Raw genomic sequence first — 16,334 nt, forward strand, 5'->3', positions numbered from 1 at the left:
AAGCATCAGTAATTGCTTAACTCCAAACAACGCGGAAAGAGAAGATGAAAATGTTTTCAGCGATGATTTTAGCGCTTGGTTTCACTTTCGTCTGTCCAGCCATCGGTGAAGACCATGAAAGGAACTATACCTCGAAGTCATTAAAAATAGCATGGACAGAAAAGCCTCCGTACGCATTTACATCACAAACTACAGAGGACAAATTTATCGGATTTATTAGAGAAGCAATATGGCAGTACCTAGTCGATTGTGGTGAGGCTAGAGGAATCAGTTACCAAATAAATACTTCCGAATTCGGAAGTGAGTTAAAAATGGTTGAATCACTGAAGAACAATCAAGTCCACATCGCTGCTCCAATATTTGAGCTCACAAATAATCGCACATACAGTAAATTTCCTTTTCTCGAACTGGATCATTACCCTGGAACCGAATATATCACTAATGAAGAACAAATTAATGCACTCAGTGTTGTGTTGGACGCTGTCAAGAGCTCGTGGCCTCTGTTCGCCGTTACTCTAGTTCTCACAGCCATAGCTGGCATTGTTATGTGGGCGCTGGTAGGTTTCTTCATCATATACCCCCAGAAGGAACTCCCACATAAAAGTGACTGGGATGCTCGTCGGAAAATTCAAATCAAACCCCTATTAGGGGGTGCATGGCTTAAGCTTAAACTGACCCCTAAAAGAGATTTCTATGTGGTCAGTGTCAGGGCATTTTTTGTAAAGTTCTTTGAACACAGTACTAAGCGATACTTGAATAGGCAAATACAGTGACTTTCCATCCCAAACACCCTAAGTGAGACCAAAATCTGCAATTTACACCCCAAAGCGAGACGACGAGCATCCCCGTCACTTTTACATGGGAGTCCTCCAGGGCATATACATCGATTCCCTAATACGAGATAAATAATGTTGCAAGTGTAATCTGGATTCAGCTCGAGCGGGAATGAATTATGGAATCCAAGTTCCACTGTTAAGCAATCCGGAATCCAGTTCCTGGACTCCAAAATCCACACCGTTGAATTCAGAATCCAATCAATACTGTCTTCAATTACCGAATACTCGTAGACGGTTAAGACAGCTGCTCATTAACTAGCGGAAATAATTCCTTCTTTACGAAACGCATTGCTCATTACCCTTCGGCTGGGCTGGGAGTAAAGTTTACAGCAAAAACATTCCCGGTTAACCCAAATGATTGTCTACATATGAAAAAGAGAGTTTCACGGTAATCAGTGCGAACCAAACGGTGTGAAAAAGAAGGAGAGAAAACACTTTTTTTGTTATTTTCTGAAGTTACAATATTCGATTAAGTATAAACCTTGTCATAAACAAACAAGCATTTTGATAACACTTTACAGTACGGTACGATTCTTCAATTTGACATCAACTGCCGGAGTTGAGATAGGGTACATTGGTCATTCTAAAATCGTTTTATGCTTCATCCTGTCGTCAGATCATATCCCCGAATGTAGTAATGTGCGTTTTTAATGTATTCGTTATTAGCCTTTTTCCAATTCCTTTTTTTTATTATCTATCTATTTTTTTTTTAATTCCTACGACAAAGTTGATGCAATTAAGTGATATGGAAGAGACGTCGCCTATATATTATATTTATTTCAAACCCGTAAGACAGTCATATTGATCTATAGTTGCTATAGTTAACTTGCCTAGTCTCTGTACGACGTTTCCCAGGCTTTCTCAGTCAATTCACTTCGATGATTGGCCACGCGGAATAATGAGGCCTGGGTACAAGGCAAATAGTTAACATACTTTTCCTCTTATGGCAGGACACTTACTGGAACAGTGAAGAATTTCCTCGCTCATTCATAAGGGGGTCATGGGATGGATTTTGGTGGTCTTTCATTTCTATGACAACAGTCGGGTAAGTTTTAATTTCCTCTTACATTGACCATTTATTCGTTTTCCACAGCATATTTAGTGTATGTTGACTGGTACGTACATGTATACTATTACTCCCCTAATTAGGAAGCTAGTCCCATATGTGTTAGGTCCGTCAGCATGTAAACGGCTCTTTAATTTCGGGGATCATAAAAGAAGATTTAAGAAAACGGTCCCGGAGTGCAGATTGAAAACGCGGGGTTGTCGTTTAATGTGGAAGGACAAAAACAGAGATTTTCGAATACGATGATGTCATTCATGATACATGCAGTTCATTCTTTGTAAGGGATGCTATCATGTTTGCATCGCTTGCGCGTTTTCTTTTTCGATGAACAAATCGAAAATAATTACCATGGTGTGTACTCTTATCCACCATAGAAATGTTCAAAATGCTCAAAACTCAAGTGGAACCACGAGCCGCAGGCGAGTGATTTCACTTTAAAGTTACAAGGAAAATTGCTGTCGATTTGTTCTTTACACTTTCACTCCTGAGTGATAATTTTGACATCCATCAGCGTTTAGATAACGCTTGCGAGAAGGAGAAAAACAAATTACGCCGCCATCACATCATTTTCATGGTCTGTAGTGCCGGATCCAGACCTTGAGATAGGGGGGGACGATCATCCAGACCCATAGATAAGGGGGAGGGCCGGTCTCCTCAAAAAATTTTTTCGGCCCTTCGGGCCTCAGTTTGGTCCAAAAATAAAGGGGGGCCGGGCCCCCGGGCCCCTCTCGTGGATCCGCTACTGGTCTGTACTCTTATCGAACAAAGTGCGCGAGAAATCGCTCGAAGTTATTGAAAAAAATGAGTGGAATACGGAAAGGAAGGATTGGTATTAAATAAACGCCTGGCTAGATATGAAGAGGGATTTGAGCCAATCAGAAACGGCGAAATATTTTAAATGAATAATAAATATATGTCATATTACCTCGAAGTAACCAATGAGAGCTCGCGTCTTGAGGGAAAATTCCATCAATACTGTATATCTTCACAGCTATGGCGACAAAACTCCAAAGTCAGTAGTTGGCCGCATTTTCTCCATCATTTGGATTCAGCTGGGTCTCGTCATTATGGCGATCTTCATGGCTCATATCACATCAGCTTTGACAGTTTTGAATCTGGAAATGGGACTCGGTAGTCTTGCTGGTAAAAAGGTTTGCGAAAAGTTTGTTGTCGATTATTCTATTTGGGTCAATATCATGATTATAAGTTAAAGATGAAAATTGAGAAAGACCACAATTATAGAACCATCATTTAATTTTGACTGTGATAATTATGTGACGTTTGGGCTATAAAAATTGAAAATGATGGTAATTATGTTAATCGTAATGATGGTGATGATGATGACGATGATGAGATATTAGCTATTATAGAGTCTATAGCAGGGAATATCAGGAATTAGGATGACATTAATATATATTGCTTCCTTTCTCCTTCTGACCATTTAAAGACATGCTGGATGGAAGAAAATTATACTCTGTAAGACAGTGGCTTCTCGAAAACTCTTTTATTTTGTAGGTTGCAGTTTTAGGAAATGGAACAGAATTCCAGCATGCCCGTTACCTAGATGCTCGCCCTGAAGGTAAATTTTTAAAATACTCATGCCTGCAACATATTGATTAAAGCAGTTTCCTTTCGAACTGCTGGTAATTTTACTTTAATCCATTGCGTTTATCTTTAATGACGCTTGCCGTCTTTATTGTTCATTGTTGACGCTATGTGCGTTTTAAATTGACCATAATCTTTATCAAAGTGACAATTTACTTACCCTATAATTTTTAAAGACTTATTATTAAGTTTTGAACCAACGTATATTAAACAATTTTTGGATGAGGTTTTTGTGATATCCGTAATATTCAAGGTGGAGGTAAGTGTTATCAGCCGAGCCGAAGGCCGGGGCTGATAACACTTATCCACACCTGGATTATTTAGGATATCACAAAAACCGAATCAAATAATTTTTGTATTATACATTGTTTTGAAGAAAATAACGACAAACACACCGTCGCAAGGAACCTGAATTGATATTGTTATTGGAAATCATGCATTGTGCCCGCAATCTACAGATTAGTCAGTTATCTGCTAGCAGCTAACTAACTAATTTGTAGGTTGCGCCGATTTCAAAAATAAGCTGTAGGTTCTTAGCCAATGAGAAGGCAGATAGTAAGTACAATGTATAATAAATATTGTTATTGTACAGTCAATACAGAGAAGACCTGGTCCAAAATGTCATTTACATCTAGAAAGGTATCGATTATATTCATCTTCAGTTCTCAGTATATTTGTTTTAGTATACTACAAAATTGAAGACATCATTGAAGCATTACAAGCAAAAAAGGTAGAGGGAATGTTGTTGGACAGTTACACAGCTTCTTTTTATCAGTCACGTGAAAAATTGGAATCACTTGTCACCGTTAAGAAGTTCGAACTCCGAAGATACGTTGGAATATTGATTTCTGAGGAAAAGAAAGACCTCGCAAATTGCCTGGAAAATCATCGGCCAAGCATTTTGAGACATGTTCAGACCGTAACTTCTACTTTTAAGGCAAGCTGAGTCTTCGTGACGTCATTGTTGCAAGTAATTTATTAGAAAAGAGTGTCTGTAAACTTAGGGCGCTTAACATTTGTCAATACCGGTTGACCAGACCATGCCACTCGACAGGAGAACTTTAATATCAATCAGAACTATCCAGGCAAATTAGTTCATTCCAAAATTGCATGCACCGCAAAAAAAAAAAAAAATGACCAGTCTGGTCGGCCAGTTCTGACTTTTGGAAAGTGTCCTTTGATTGACATTTGCTGGCGTCATGTGACCACAAAAAAATCCTTGATACCCACTGATTTCGTAGTCTGCTACACAGCCGTTTTTAGTGTCGTCACGCAACTCTCCCCCCCCCCCCCCCCCCCATTGTTAGTGCGGAGGAGCATTGCGTGACGACACTAAAAACGGCTGTGTAGCAGACTTCTGATTTCGCTGCACTTACCAAGGTTTTATGAACTATTCAGGCCGCAAAATTCTTAGGAAATTGAGAAACAATAATGTGGGAATTAAAGTTGCTTTATTTTTTTGTTTATCACCCTCATATATTTTGACAATGATCTAGAAGCAGGAGAAGATTTTGTCTAGTAAGCATGTGCCGTGCATGGTACTTTCTACCTTCTTTCTAATGTCTTCGATGCGATCATATTGATCAACAGCGGCAAAGTCGTAAAAGCGTATAAAATATAGTAAAGATGCTACTTGCTTCATGAGAGAAGTGTTTGTGTGTGAGAGACGGCATTTTGGGCACCCCAAGGTACAAAAAACAACAACATACATAAAAAATTGGTTTCAGGACTCGACATATCCGAAAGTCGATGCACTTGTATAGGATGATTAAAAAAATTCTATTGTTCATTTTTCGATTTTGGTAGTAAAATCTAGCACGCATTTTAAAATAACATTCAGCTCCCACTGCTAGAATGATGATTGATGAATAATTTAATTTCTTTGTGTTGTCCATTAGTTAACCCAACAGATGCCCATGAAACTCTTTGACCCCTTTGATGAGTCTTCAGTTAAAGGATACCTATTTAGTTCTCTTGGAGTGTTGGCAGGATTAATTGTTTTTGGAGCCGTATGGGATATCTTTAGCCGCATGACAACGAGACTTCGACAAAAGGTGGCTCGCGTCAATATTGGTAAGTGTCAGTTTTACCCTCCCTAACAATAGTATGTTCATTTACTCGCTCTTGGAATAGAAAATGATAAAAAAAAGTAAGGTTTTGGTCCGCAGGGCGAAGTATTCCCGTATTAAACGTTGTCGAGTAACTTTTACTCCCCTCTACCCCCCACGCCCCCCCCGCCCCCGCCCGCCTTGTGATTAAAAGATGAGTTTACAAATTATAGTAACATATTTCGCAGTTAGGCTGTCAACTTTGTTTTCCTTGTTCATTTAAGTAATTAAAAATTGATTTACATGCCTTTCCTATAGAGTTGACGAAACGCGAGATTTCAGAAGTGGAAAAAGATGGAGATGCTACTTCATGCGACGACCTGGAGATCGCACAATCACTTCTTCGACGATTACAAGAGCATTTCGATAAGATGGAGGAAAGCTTCAAAAAACAGCGAGAGAAAGGAAAATAATATACTAGGTGATTATATATTTACGGAAACATTCGAAACGACTGGGACTCAATTAGCTTCAATTAATGCAAGACAGCTTTTTAAAAACGTGTCGTCTCAATACGACATTGAAAACTGAATGGAACGATAAGGATTGTACGGTGACAAAAACATTTTAAGGCAAGCTAACAAATGTAAAAGGCTTCACACTTGCAATTCTCGTGATTGTTTGTGAAATTAATATTCTGATGCAAATCCCGCATTCTGACTGAATGACCAAACGTAGTCTTTCTATCAGAACATAGATAGCGTGTAGAAAAGTAGGATGTTTAGCAACAGCAAAACATAAACACCATAGACTCGAATCCTGTGAAACACGATGCCAAAAAGGCCTATATACTGAATTGGTTATATAATTATTAGACGCATCCGAGTCTTTCATACAGTCAAATCCTTGCGTTAGCGACAACCCAAAATGCGAGGATTTGCCGGTCGCTTACAGGGGGTGCTCTCTTACAAGAATCGAAACACAGGGCCGGTCTCCTCCGATAAGATGTCCCGACATATCTACTTCTTGGCAGAAAATTTATTGCATGGAATTCCTTACGTATACATGTACAGTGTAGTTGCATGTTATCACTGAAAAGTTATTGTATATTGTATACTCTGAGTGGCGTGGTACGTACAGCGTACAAACAGACCACGTACACCATACGTCAAGAGGTCGCTTACAAGAGGTTAAAAACGATGGGAAATTATAAAACCGTCAGCTCTGTGGTCGTGGTCGCTTACGAGAGATGGTTGTTTACGAGAGATATATCACATAAAATAACGCTCACGCCCAAGCGTACACGTTGTTTTGATAGTTACGTAGCTATAGTTCTAATCTGTCATTGAACTTGCTGAACTTGTGTCCCTTTTAGTTAGAGGCCTTTGTCATATAAACTGCTTTCCGAAGGTCAACTTTCCCTTCCCATTATCTTTATGTATTTGTAAATTATAAAGTTAAGTTCTGATTTTCTGTAACCCTAGTTAAAATTTCTTTCTCTTTGTAAGGCGAAATGAATAAATGTAGATATTATTCATTCGAAATATTTTGCCGTTTCTGCCTGCCCCGGCTGAGGTCTTCATAAACAGCTGGCGCTGACTACCGTATATTTGAAAGCTGGGAGCAATATACCTTAGCTGTTATGGCATGGCTTGAGTGAACTCAAGAAAAGGGCGAAAGAACTCTGGGCCATCCGAAAACAAAACAGCCCAATAGAGGTACTGGCTAAAAACGAACGGAATAAATGCAAGAATACGCAAAACCATTGTTTGATGGATTTCGTCTTTGCATATATTTAATACGACTGTTCACATTCTGACACTGTGTAGAGAAACAGGCAAATGTTTCAAATGAAAAAAGGAAGTGAGGATGTTAAGAGCTTAGAAATATGAATGAATGAATGAACGAACGAACGAACGAACGAATGAATGAATAAAATGTACCCGAGGTGATAACAACTACAACAACAACTTTATTGACTTTATCTTCGACATGAAGATTTCAGTACTAAAACAGTCAATACAATGACAAATGAAACAAGAAAGTAAAATAAAAGTTAAGTAAGAAAGAAAGGAACAACAACTATATATTGAATATTATCATAAAGGAAAAATTACTTGGCTATGTAAGGCTTGTACGCTACTCGTATGGTAATAAAGTTTAATAAATTAGAGTTCGGATTTATAACAATTTAGAATATTTTCAATATAAGAGGCACTAAGATTTATGATGTTTTCATCATACAAGATCCGCATAATTCTTCATATCACACTCGGCTTTATTCAATACCTGTTTATAACCACAATTTCTACGATCATACCATGTGAGCTCAAATTATTTTCATTCGATCAAAATGTCATATTTTTATGTTTTGCCCATATTTCATTACCTTTGTTGTAGGTTAAATTAATTCACAATGAAACACTCATTGACTATTTTCCAATTGCCCATAATACACTCTGTTTGCCCCCCAAATTTTGCATAACTTATTGTCTTAAAATGCTCTTGGGAAAATGCAATACTCCCAGGAGCATTTAAAAACAATGGTTTATGCAGAATTTGGGGGGCAAACAGAGTGTATTATGGGCAATTGGAAAATAGAGAATAGGGAGCTTCTACTGACAGCTGTTACCTTGGCAACAATATAGAGGCAGCATCAAATATTTATAACCTTATTCAAAACGTTTCCTTAACTTTTAATTGAAAAGCGTTAAATTGACCATAAATGTAAACAAGTTCTCGGTGTTATGTTATCAATAAATTATATCAGTTTTTCCGTTGATTTTCTTCTTTATTATGTTGAACTGCTTAAACTCGAGTTTAAACTCGAGCTAAAACTCGAGTCCTAAAATACATCCGAACATAATTTTTTGGTGTTGATAGATACGAAAAGTACTTTTCAAAAATAAGATTGCAACTGGAAAGATTGGATGGCCGAAGATAAGGCATAAACAACATTAATTAAAAGTTAGGCATTCTTGTTAAAGTTGAAAGCAGACGGGGAGCATAAACCGTATGGAGCAGGGACGTTCAGTTAAGTTGTGTTATAACGGTCACTACAGACCACGAATTCAGACTCTCTGTGCCCCAAAACTTTCAAATTATATTCGCGCTCCTTTTTTATCGATGATAGTTTAATCTTCCATGTAGATCTTTGGCCTTTTGTAAGCGTTAAGGCTTAGCAGATAATTATTTTTCACCTCACACAGAGCTCTCCTGAAAGCAGAGTTAACAGAATGACATCATTTATTCAAAAACGATCAATTCTTCGTTGACAGCATTACAGAAGTCATGTATTAGTTTTTCATTATTTCAATTTATTCGCACCTGACGTTTTCACGAAAGATCTACAGCTTTCGTCTCTGTCCTTGAGAACTCCCAAACTCCTTACATTGCTATCTCGTACCAAAGATACCGAGTAACTTTAACTTTGAATCCTTCATCTTCTCAAGAGAGAGAGAACCGGGAAGCAAGGTGGGAGCTTTTGAAGGTGTGTAATATTATTTGCAGTTTGATAAATAAGCAACATTAGCTAGTTTATAGCAAACAGTATTTTCACGTCTTTTCGGGAAACATATTACAAACAAAAATATCATTGATAATGAAGTTAACTGCACTGGCGTTTTGTTATATCAAAACACTAATAATAACAAAGCCTCAGAGCTCGAATCGTTGATGTGGTCTCCATCAGCAACTAGTTCACAGAGAATTAACCACCAAGGCGTTTACAAACTACTTGCCCAAAGAGAGCCTTGGCTGACTGTCTTTCAAAGGCAAACATTTCGAAAAATTCAGGTTGCCAAAGGACTTTCCATTATTGAAATTAAACAGTAAAAGATCATTCGTGAACGAAAAAACCGTCATTGAGGCGTGACACTTGTACTTATATAGCTAATGAGGTGATATCCCATGAAAAATATCAAAAAGTGTAAAATTAAGAAAAAAAAAGCCCCAGAATTTAATTTTCGGGCGTGAGCCCTCTTCGGCAATGTGAGGAAAACCGCACCCGAAACGTTCGTTTTTTAGAAACATTTGACACTTTTTGATTTTTTTTTTATGGGATATCACCTCATCAGCTAGTAAATAATCGGGTTTTAATACTTTTTTTCGAATAGAAAAATGAAAAGTAACAGTTTCTTAAGATCAGTGAATACGCCCGGATTATTATTCATTTCATGACTTGCATTTTTTATTTCTTTTTTCAGAAAAATAACATTATCATCACGTCATGTATTTCAAGACTTTTATACCATTGCTGAACCTCATCTACTTGGTATATTCTAGGCAAAACATTACAAGGCCAAAAGTAATAAGGAAAAATTTGAAAATTGCATGGATGGAAAAGCACCCATATATTTTTGGAACCGGCTCGTTTAGGGCTGGACGGGAGCCGAGAGGTCTACTAAGAAAAACTGTGTGGGAGTTTATAGAATTAGGATGCGTCGATAGTATTGATTACCATATTGAGTCTTTCCAAGTGTTCAGCATAAGTGATCTGATACGACTTGTCCAGGAAGGTAAAGCCCATGTCGGATTACCTGTTGTTCTGGATAATTTTGGTGAGAATAGTGCGAATACCAAGGGTACACACATCGTAAAAGTGTTGGATCATCCTGGAATTGAGTTTATCGCTTCAAGCAAAACAAACAAGCAAGCATTAAGTGTTACTTTAATCGCTGTATTTCAAGCTTGGCCTCTCCTCCTCATCACCATGCTCCTGACGGCCATTGCAGGAGTGATAGTCTGGGCACTGGTAAGATTTATGCGGTTTAATTTTTATTAGTAAGTTAGCCAACAAAAAATGGACGCAGGGGCGTGAAGTTTTTTGATAGCTTATGCCCGAGAGAGTTTGCCAAAACGGTCCATGGTCATGAACTGGGAATTTTTCTTTTGTATTTTTTAAAATGGGTCTTGAAATAATGAATAAATGATCGAGTTTCATATATTTGAACTGACAGGATGAAGAAATAAGTACTAAGATCATCACAGTTGAAGACACAACTTACGCAGTTGTAAAAGGAGATCCTGAAAAAAATTCAGGCTTGCCGCGATTCTAACCCTTACCTATGGCTCCTGCCTCTGCGATATACCTCTGCCTTGTTTCTCTAATTACCGTAGTAGAAAACGAAAGATGACACATTTCCCACGAGCCAATGAGAAATTATGGTTGATTTGAGATTAATGACATAACGTATCTAACGGAAGATTTTCACATTTTATATATTATAGGACTCGCGCGGGAATAGTGACGAGTTTTCACGATCGTTCCTTAAAGGATCCTGGGAAGGATTCTGGTGGTCATTTGTCTCCATGACAACGGTTGGGTACGTCAATTATAGGAGAGTTAAACCATTTGTTTCAAAAACTGTGTAAAGTTTATATTTAAAAACACCGAAGTCTCGATATTTATCGCGATAAGTAAGGACGTTTTTTAAAAGCGTCGCTTTTGGTCGTTTTCATGTTGACGCAAGGCCAAACTGCATAAAAATGTCATTTCATCGAGCAAAGACAGGGTCTATGACTTCTCTTACCTTTCTTTGATTCTGAAGTGTGTTGTGGTGGTTAGAAGTCTATATATTAGTAGCATTTTTTGGTGGTTAGAGGTCTATATATTAGTAGCATTTTTTCTTATAAAAAGACAGTGATATTTTTAGTGCTATAGCTGAAAACAATCAAATTATCTGATTATGCAGGTTTAGTGTTTTAACAACATAGCGCGCGCGCTTGCCCTGTCTAAGTCCTATTGGGTCCCTCTTACTGCGCTCAGGCAATTCTTACGCTTCCACCTCACGCGCTCTTCAAACTTCCCGCGTGCATAGTCTATAATTCGATATATGTGTATGAAAATAAAGTATAGTGTGTATACGCACGCAAAGCATGAACCAATTCTCAAATATATTGAGGGTGAATTTTATTATCAGTCTTGCATAGTCCGAGGAGATTTAAAGCATGCAATAAATTCTGATATTTTTCCACAGATACGGTGACAAAACCCCTAAGTCAAACATTGCACGTGTTGTGTCTGTGATGTGGATATTAACTGGAGTAATTTCCATGGCCGTTTTTGTAGCTCATGTCACCTCTGTGCTGACGTCGTACACCCTGGAGCAGGACGATGTGACTATAAAGGGAAAAAAGGTTGGGAGGCAAAGGGAAAGGTCCCCCCCCCGACTTGGCACGCTCCCCCCTATAAAAAAACGAAGCTGTTTCAGTCCTATGAACCGAAAAATTTTTTCATCTGTCCTTGCGCCGAAATCAATAACTAAAGGTTTTTATTCAGTACTACAATGCACGAACCACTTTTGAAATAAATTTTTTGTCTTGTCATTCCTTCTTCTATTTTCTTCTGATTTCAGGTGCGTTACTGTTCCTGTTTTTCGTGATTCTCCTTTTTACTTGTTTGTTCTTTATCTTTCTAGATAGTTTTTACTGCTTAAATTTTTGAACCTTCAATAGTCGTACCTTCTATTCCGGCTGATACTCTAGTGCTGATTACAACACAAAATGTCTTTCGTGTTAAATCATCAGGTGGCGCTTTTGCAAAATCAATCGGAATATTACTGGGCGGAACAGGAAGGAGCTATACCCATAGGTCAGTACACTGATATCATAATGATTTTCACCCTAAAAACAACTGTTTTAAATTCGTAAGACCCAGTGACATAAACATTTTATTTCAAAAGCCCATCGAAGCCCAAGTGAAGATTGTTGTTAAAATACCAAGAAGATATTACTGACATGTCTGGAGCTCCTGGCTCTTTTCGCGCTTGCCTTCGCTCGCGTGAAAAACGCGAATGGAATAACGCCTGTTCTGCAGGCTATTTTATATCTTTGGTGTATCCATTTCGAAATCACTGGCGATTCGGGAAATCTGCGAGTGGTTCTCAACAGTACAAGTGTGATTTATTCCCAAATTGTACCATTTTTTGCTCTAAATTGCATCTTTTTCCCAGCTAATGAAAAAGGAACACTAAACGGCACAACCAAACAGATTTCAAATCTCGTTTAAAGTAACAAATCAAATTGCAGGTAAGATGGATGTAATGAGGTTGTAATTGAACTTCGTGTCGTTCAGTTCTGGTCTGAAATCATACTTGTGATTTCAAATCGAACTCGCGCTGCGCGCTCCGTTCAATGTTGAAATCACGCGTATGATTTGAGAACAAATTGCACTCCACTCACTTCAATTACCATTATTTGTTATATCCATTTTAAAATCACTGGTGATCTCTGCAATCTGATTGGCTCTCAGTAGTAAAATTTATTTACGGATCACACCATTTTTTGTTCTAAATAACATCTGTTCTAAATCGCGTCATTCAAGTTTTAAATCACGATATTTCTGTTTTAAAACGCACCACTCTCGCTCTATTATCGCATCATTTCTGTTTTAAATACAGAGGTATAAAAGCTTTTTGTTCCTGCTTTTCAACGAACCGGCTAATAGATCAATTAAATATTGGTACTGACTGAATTCTGCGATTTCAAATTGGCTGTTAAGTAATAAAGTGGTAATTGCAATGAACTTCGTGTCGTGCAGTTTTGGTCTGAAATCATATACTTGTGATTTCCAATCGAACTCGGCGGGATTTTGAAATCTCGCGTATGATTTCAGACCACTCAGTGCACTCCACTCAGTTTAATTGCCATTATATATGGCTGTTTTTTAATGGTTACTTCACATTTTTTTATATAGATATTATCTTGTACTATTAGGTAGTTACTCGGATGTACCCAATAAGTGAATAGGACGACGTTTGTGTATTCTTTCACTGACACAACTATTTAACAATTATTCCTCGAGCCCGAATGAGCTCTGAGTCAATAGCCCATGAGGCCGAAGGCCGAATGGGCTATTGACTCAGAGCCCATGAGGGCGAGAGGAATAATTGATTTAGTAAAATGCAACTGTTGGTCAAAAATATCGAGAATAAGAAAAATTAGCTAGTTAAAGCTAGACTTTAATCCTTTTTTTGCCGCCAAAAAGCCCGCTTTTCGCTACTAGTGGGCTATAACATATAGCCTAGTAGTAGCTCAACCAATCAGAACGCAGCATTGATAATAGACCACCAGCTGGATTTTACTAAAGAACGTTATATACGATAGAAGGTTATATACAGGTGAAGATAAAAATGCCGGATAACAAGAAGACTTCGATTATTTTAAGGATGATTATCACGGATACTGATGATGATTTCTTAAAATTTTGTTACATTTTAGCTTATGAAACAGTTGACAAGACGGAAGCGGCCGTGAAAGCAAAGGAGGTTGAAGGAATCCTAATTGACCATTACACAGCATTTTATTACTTCACAGTGAACGGCACCTTTAAGACTTTATTCTCAAGAAAAAAGATAGAAGTTTCGCAAGGAGTTACCGTAATAGTTGCACGAGAACATGAAGAACTTGTAGACTGCTTGAGTTTAAACCGTCCAGCTATGATCTCTGCGGTTCAGGCCATCACTAATACATACAAGGTACTAATCAACTCATGTTTTTAAAAACTTGTTGTTAATGGCCTAAACCAAGTAAAAATAATAAAATTTCCAACATAATTTACGAAATATTTCATCGAGAAAAAAGAGGTTTTTTAGCACAGCCCAAAAGAGAAATATTTAAGTAAAATTTCGGTAGTAACAGCAGCGTCGGTGGCAGAATACGCTTTTATTACCGTCGCAGTGCGTTTGAGAGTTTAGTGAGAGTAGATTGTTTACTTACAAAATAAGAAACGCCTAAGCATATGATGATATAAAATCAATAAAAGACAAAAGTCTGTGAAAGAAGCCTTTGAAACGTTAATTGCCAAATAAAGGTGAGGCCAAAAACTACAGTAAATCCTACGTTTTTCTTTAGTTTTATGGACTTTTCTCTCTTTTTTTGATAACAGCTCAATCTGAAGACGGCGCCTCGTGGGGACACTTCTTTGCAGATAGACTCCCCGCAAGTCTACTTAGCGATTTATCTTCTTTCCGGCGTATTGGGCATTTTAGTGATCTTTGGGTTAGTCTGGGAAATACTCTACAACAAAAAGAAAGTAAAGCAAACGGAATCAGATCCAGGTTTGTTCACTTGCATTGGTTCCAGGGCACAGCGCCTGAGTACCTTACTCCTTGGGCAGATACCCTTAGAGAACTTGTACTCTCGGATGCTTAAACCAGGCACAGGGTCCCTCTGTACATACGTTTTCATTCAGTGCCGAGGCAGACCAAAGCCTTGCCTTTTTAATTTGTTATATGAATTTATATGGTTATGACTTTTGGGCTTGGTAATTAGGTGTTGGTTAGTGTTAATTTTTCGAACACATGTACGTAAGTGATTGATGTTCGTATGGTGTGTTGTGCGATGAAATGAAATAATGTAATAAATATTTCAAGAAAAAATTCACTGTCTCGCATAAACAAAGCTCCTGGCTACGCTCAGCGTTTCAAAATTGAATCTAACCGGGCGAAATGAAGCAACTGTATTCACATTTACCTATTGGGTACCCAGGATGTTAACACCAGTCATTTTGGGCCAGCAATCAGGCACAAGAGGTCATGCATCTCAGGTGTGAAAACTGTTACTACCGGCACTAAGTATACGCCTTGTAGAGCTACTCGCTTAACATAGGTGTTTCCCCTTATAGAGGTGCCCCCAACCCCCCTGGTATAGAAGTCCATCTCACAGACTATTGTGTCCGCCATTATAAAGACGTCCATATGATGAACTAGTGTCCTAGTTCCTTTCGGAGGTGTCCATTTAATGGACTTTTGTCCTCCTTAGCTTTATATTAGACAGTGTCCATCTGGCAGACTGGTGTCCACCCTTACAGAGTTGACCACCTTATTGAAGTGTCCGTTAAAATAAAGTATCGAAAAATATACTTTATTTAGCAATAAACAAAATTTTTGATTGTTTATTTTCAAATAGGTATTTTCACAGAAGCAACCAAAGCCTGCAAATTTACAAGAGAGACTAGCACTATTGGTCCGAACAGTACAACCGAGGGTGACCAGCTAATTGCATGGCTGAAGGATTACATCGATAGAATACAAAAAGGATCCAGGGAAAAGGCACAAGAAAGAGTCTAGGCCCCGAGAAACGTTAGATAGGCGGCACCCACCACTCCACTTTCTGTTACCTGCTGCACAAAAAAAGTATTTCACTGCAAATTAACGTGACTTTTTGTCTCCTGATATAATTTTTCAAGATGCACGCCGATATTCACATGTAGAGAAAGGAAAGAATGCTAGGCAACTAAGGAAATCTGTTTGTATAAACTTTCTAATTATAATTAGTTTTCAGGAAAGAAAAGCAACTAAGGAAATCTTAGCCTACGAGCAAGCTCTCCTATTTGGGCAATCGAAGTGAGCCTCGCGAGGACGGGCCTCGGCCCCTTGCGGCTTCGCCGCTCGCTCGCGCGTTCTCGCGAGACTCGCTTCACTCGCCCAAAATAGGAGAGCTTGCTCGCAGGCTAAGGAAACCTGTTTGCATAAACTTTCTAATTACAATTATTTTTCACTTAAATTAGGAGTGTTAATTATCCTCGTCAGGTCCTAGCAAAACAACACTTTGAAAAACAACGGTTCAGTGAGCGTAGTACTATCTTGTAGATAGTGGTCCTCGTGGGCCTCTGCAGTCGCAGGTAACGTTAAAATACTAATTACTAAAGGGGAAGAGTTACAGTAACTTTATTGCAAACAGTAAATTTAACTTCAAGAAGCACGACACTTTTGAGAGACGGGGGGTACTGCACTGTTATTGTCAAGGCAAAATGTCCTACTAAATAGGGAGTCGCCC

The 16,334-nt window shown here is 38.3% G+C and overlaps 2 protein-coding genes across 2 annotated transcripts; both read left to right on the forward strand.

The window, feature by feature from the left end:
- The first annotated feature begins 21 nt into the window (after nt 1-21).
- On the forward strand, nt 22-6,077 carry LOC140951254 (uncharacterized). Its single transcript, XM_073400488.1, has 7 exons — nt 22-557; nt 1,787-1,881; nt 2,894-3,053; nt 3,418-3,481; nt 4,191-4,444; nt 5,406-5,580; nt 5,874-6,077. The coding sequence occupies exons 1-7, from the start codon at nt 45-47 to the stop codon at nt 6,026-6,028; spliced, it is 1,416 nt and encodes a 471-aa protein (XP_073256589.1). The 5' UTR covers nt 22-44; the 3' UTR covers nt 6,029-6,077.
- A 4,142-nt stretch (nt 6,078-10,219) lies between these two features.
- On the forward strand, nt 10,220-15,676 carry LOC140949855 (uncharacterized). Its single transcript, XM_073399001.1, has 7 exons — nt 10,220-10,308; nt 10,785-10,879; nt 11,534-11,693; nt 12,084-12,147; nt 13,776-14,032; nt 14,443-14,614; nt 15,465-15,676. Exons 1-7 carry the CDS (start codon nt 10,267-10,269, stop codon nt 15,623-15,625), a joined length of 951 nt encoding a protein of 316 aa, XP_073255102.1. The 5' UTR covers nt 10,220-10,266; the 3' UTR covers nt 15,626-15,676.
- The last annotated feature ends 658 nt before the right edge of the window (nt 15,677-16,334 follow it).

This window comes from Porites lutea, chromosome 10, assembly GCF_958299795.1.
Source record: "Porites lutea chromosome 10, jaPorLute2.1, whole genome shotgun sequence".
Classification (NCBI taxonomy): Eukaryota; Metazoa; Cnidaria; class Anthozoa; order Scleractinia; family Poritidae; genus Porites; species Porites lutea.

Bases quoted from the DNA above. Each gene is read 5' to 3' on its own strand.
- LOC140949855 (XM_073399001.1), top strand. From the start codon at position 10,267: ATGCTCCTGACGGCCATTGCAGGAGTGATAGTCTGGGCACTG. The intron at 10,880-11,533 runs GTACGTCAATTA...ATTTTTCCACAG, and splicing joins GTCTCCATGACAACGGTTGG to ATACGGTGACAAAACCCCTA. The intron at 14,615-15,464 runs GTTTGTTCACTT...ATTTTCAAATAG, and splicing joins GCAAACGGAATCAGATCCAG to GTATTTTCACAGAAGCAACC.
- LOC140951254 (XM_073400488.1), top strand. From the start codon at position 45: ATGAAAATGTTTTCAGCGATGATTTTAGCGCTTGGTTTCACTTTCGTC. The intron at 1,882-2,893 runs GTAAGTTTTAAT...ATATCTTCACAG, and splicing joins ATTTCTATGACAACAGTCGG to CTATGGCGACAAAACTCCAA. The intron at 5,581-5,873 runs GTAAGTGTCAGT...CCTTTCCTATAG, and splicing joins GGTGGCTCGCGTCAATATTG to AGTTGACGAAACGCGAGATT.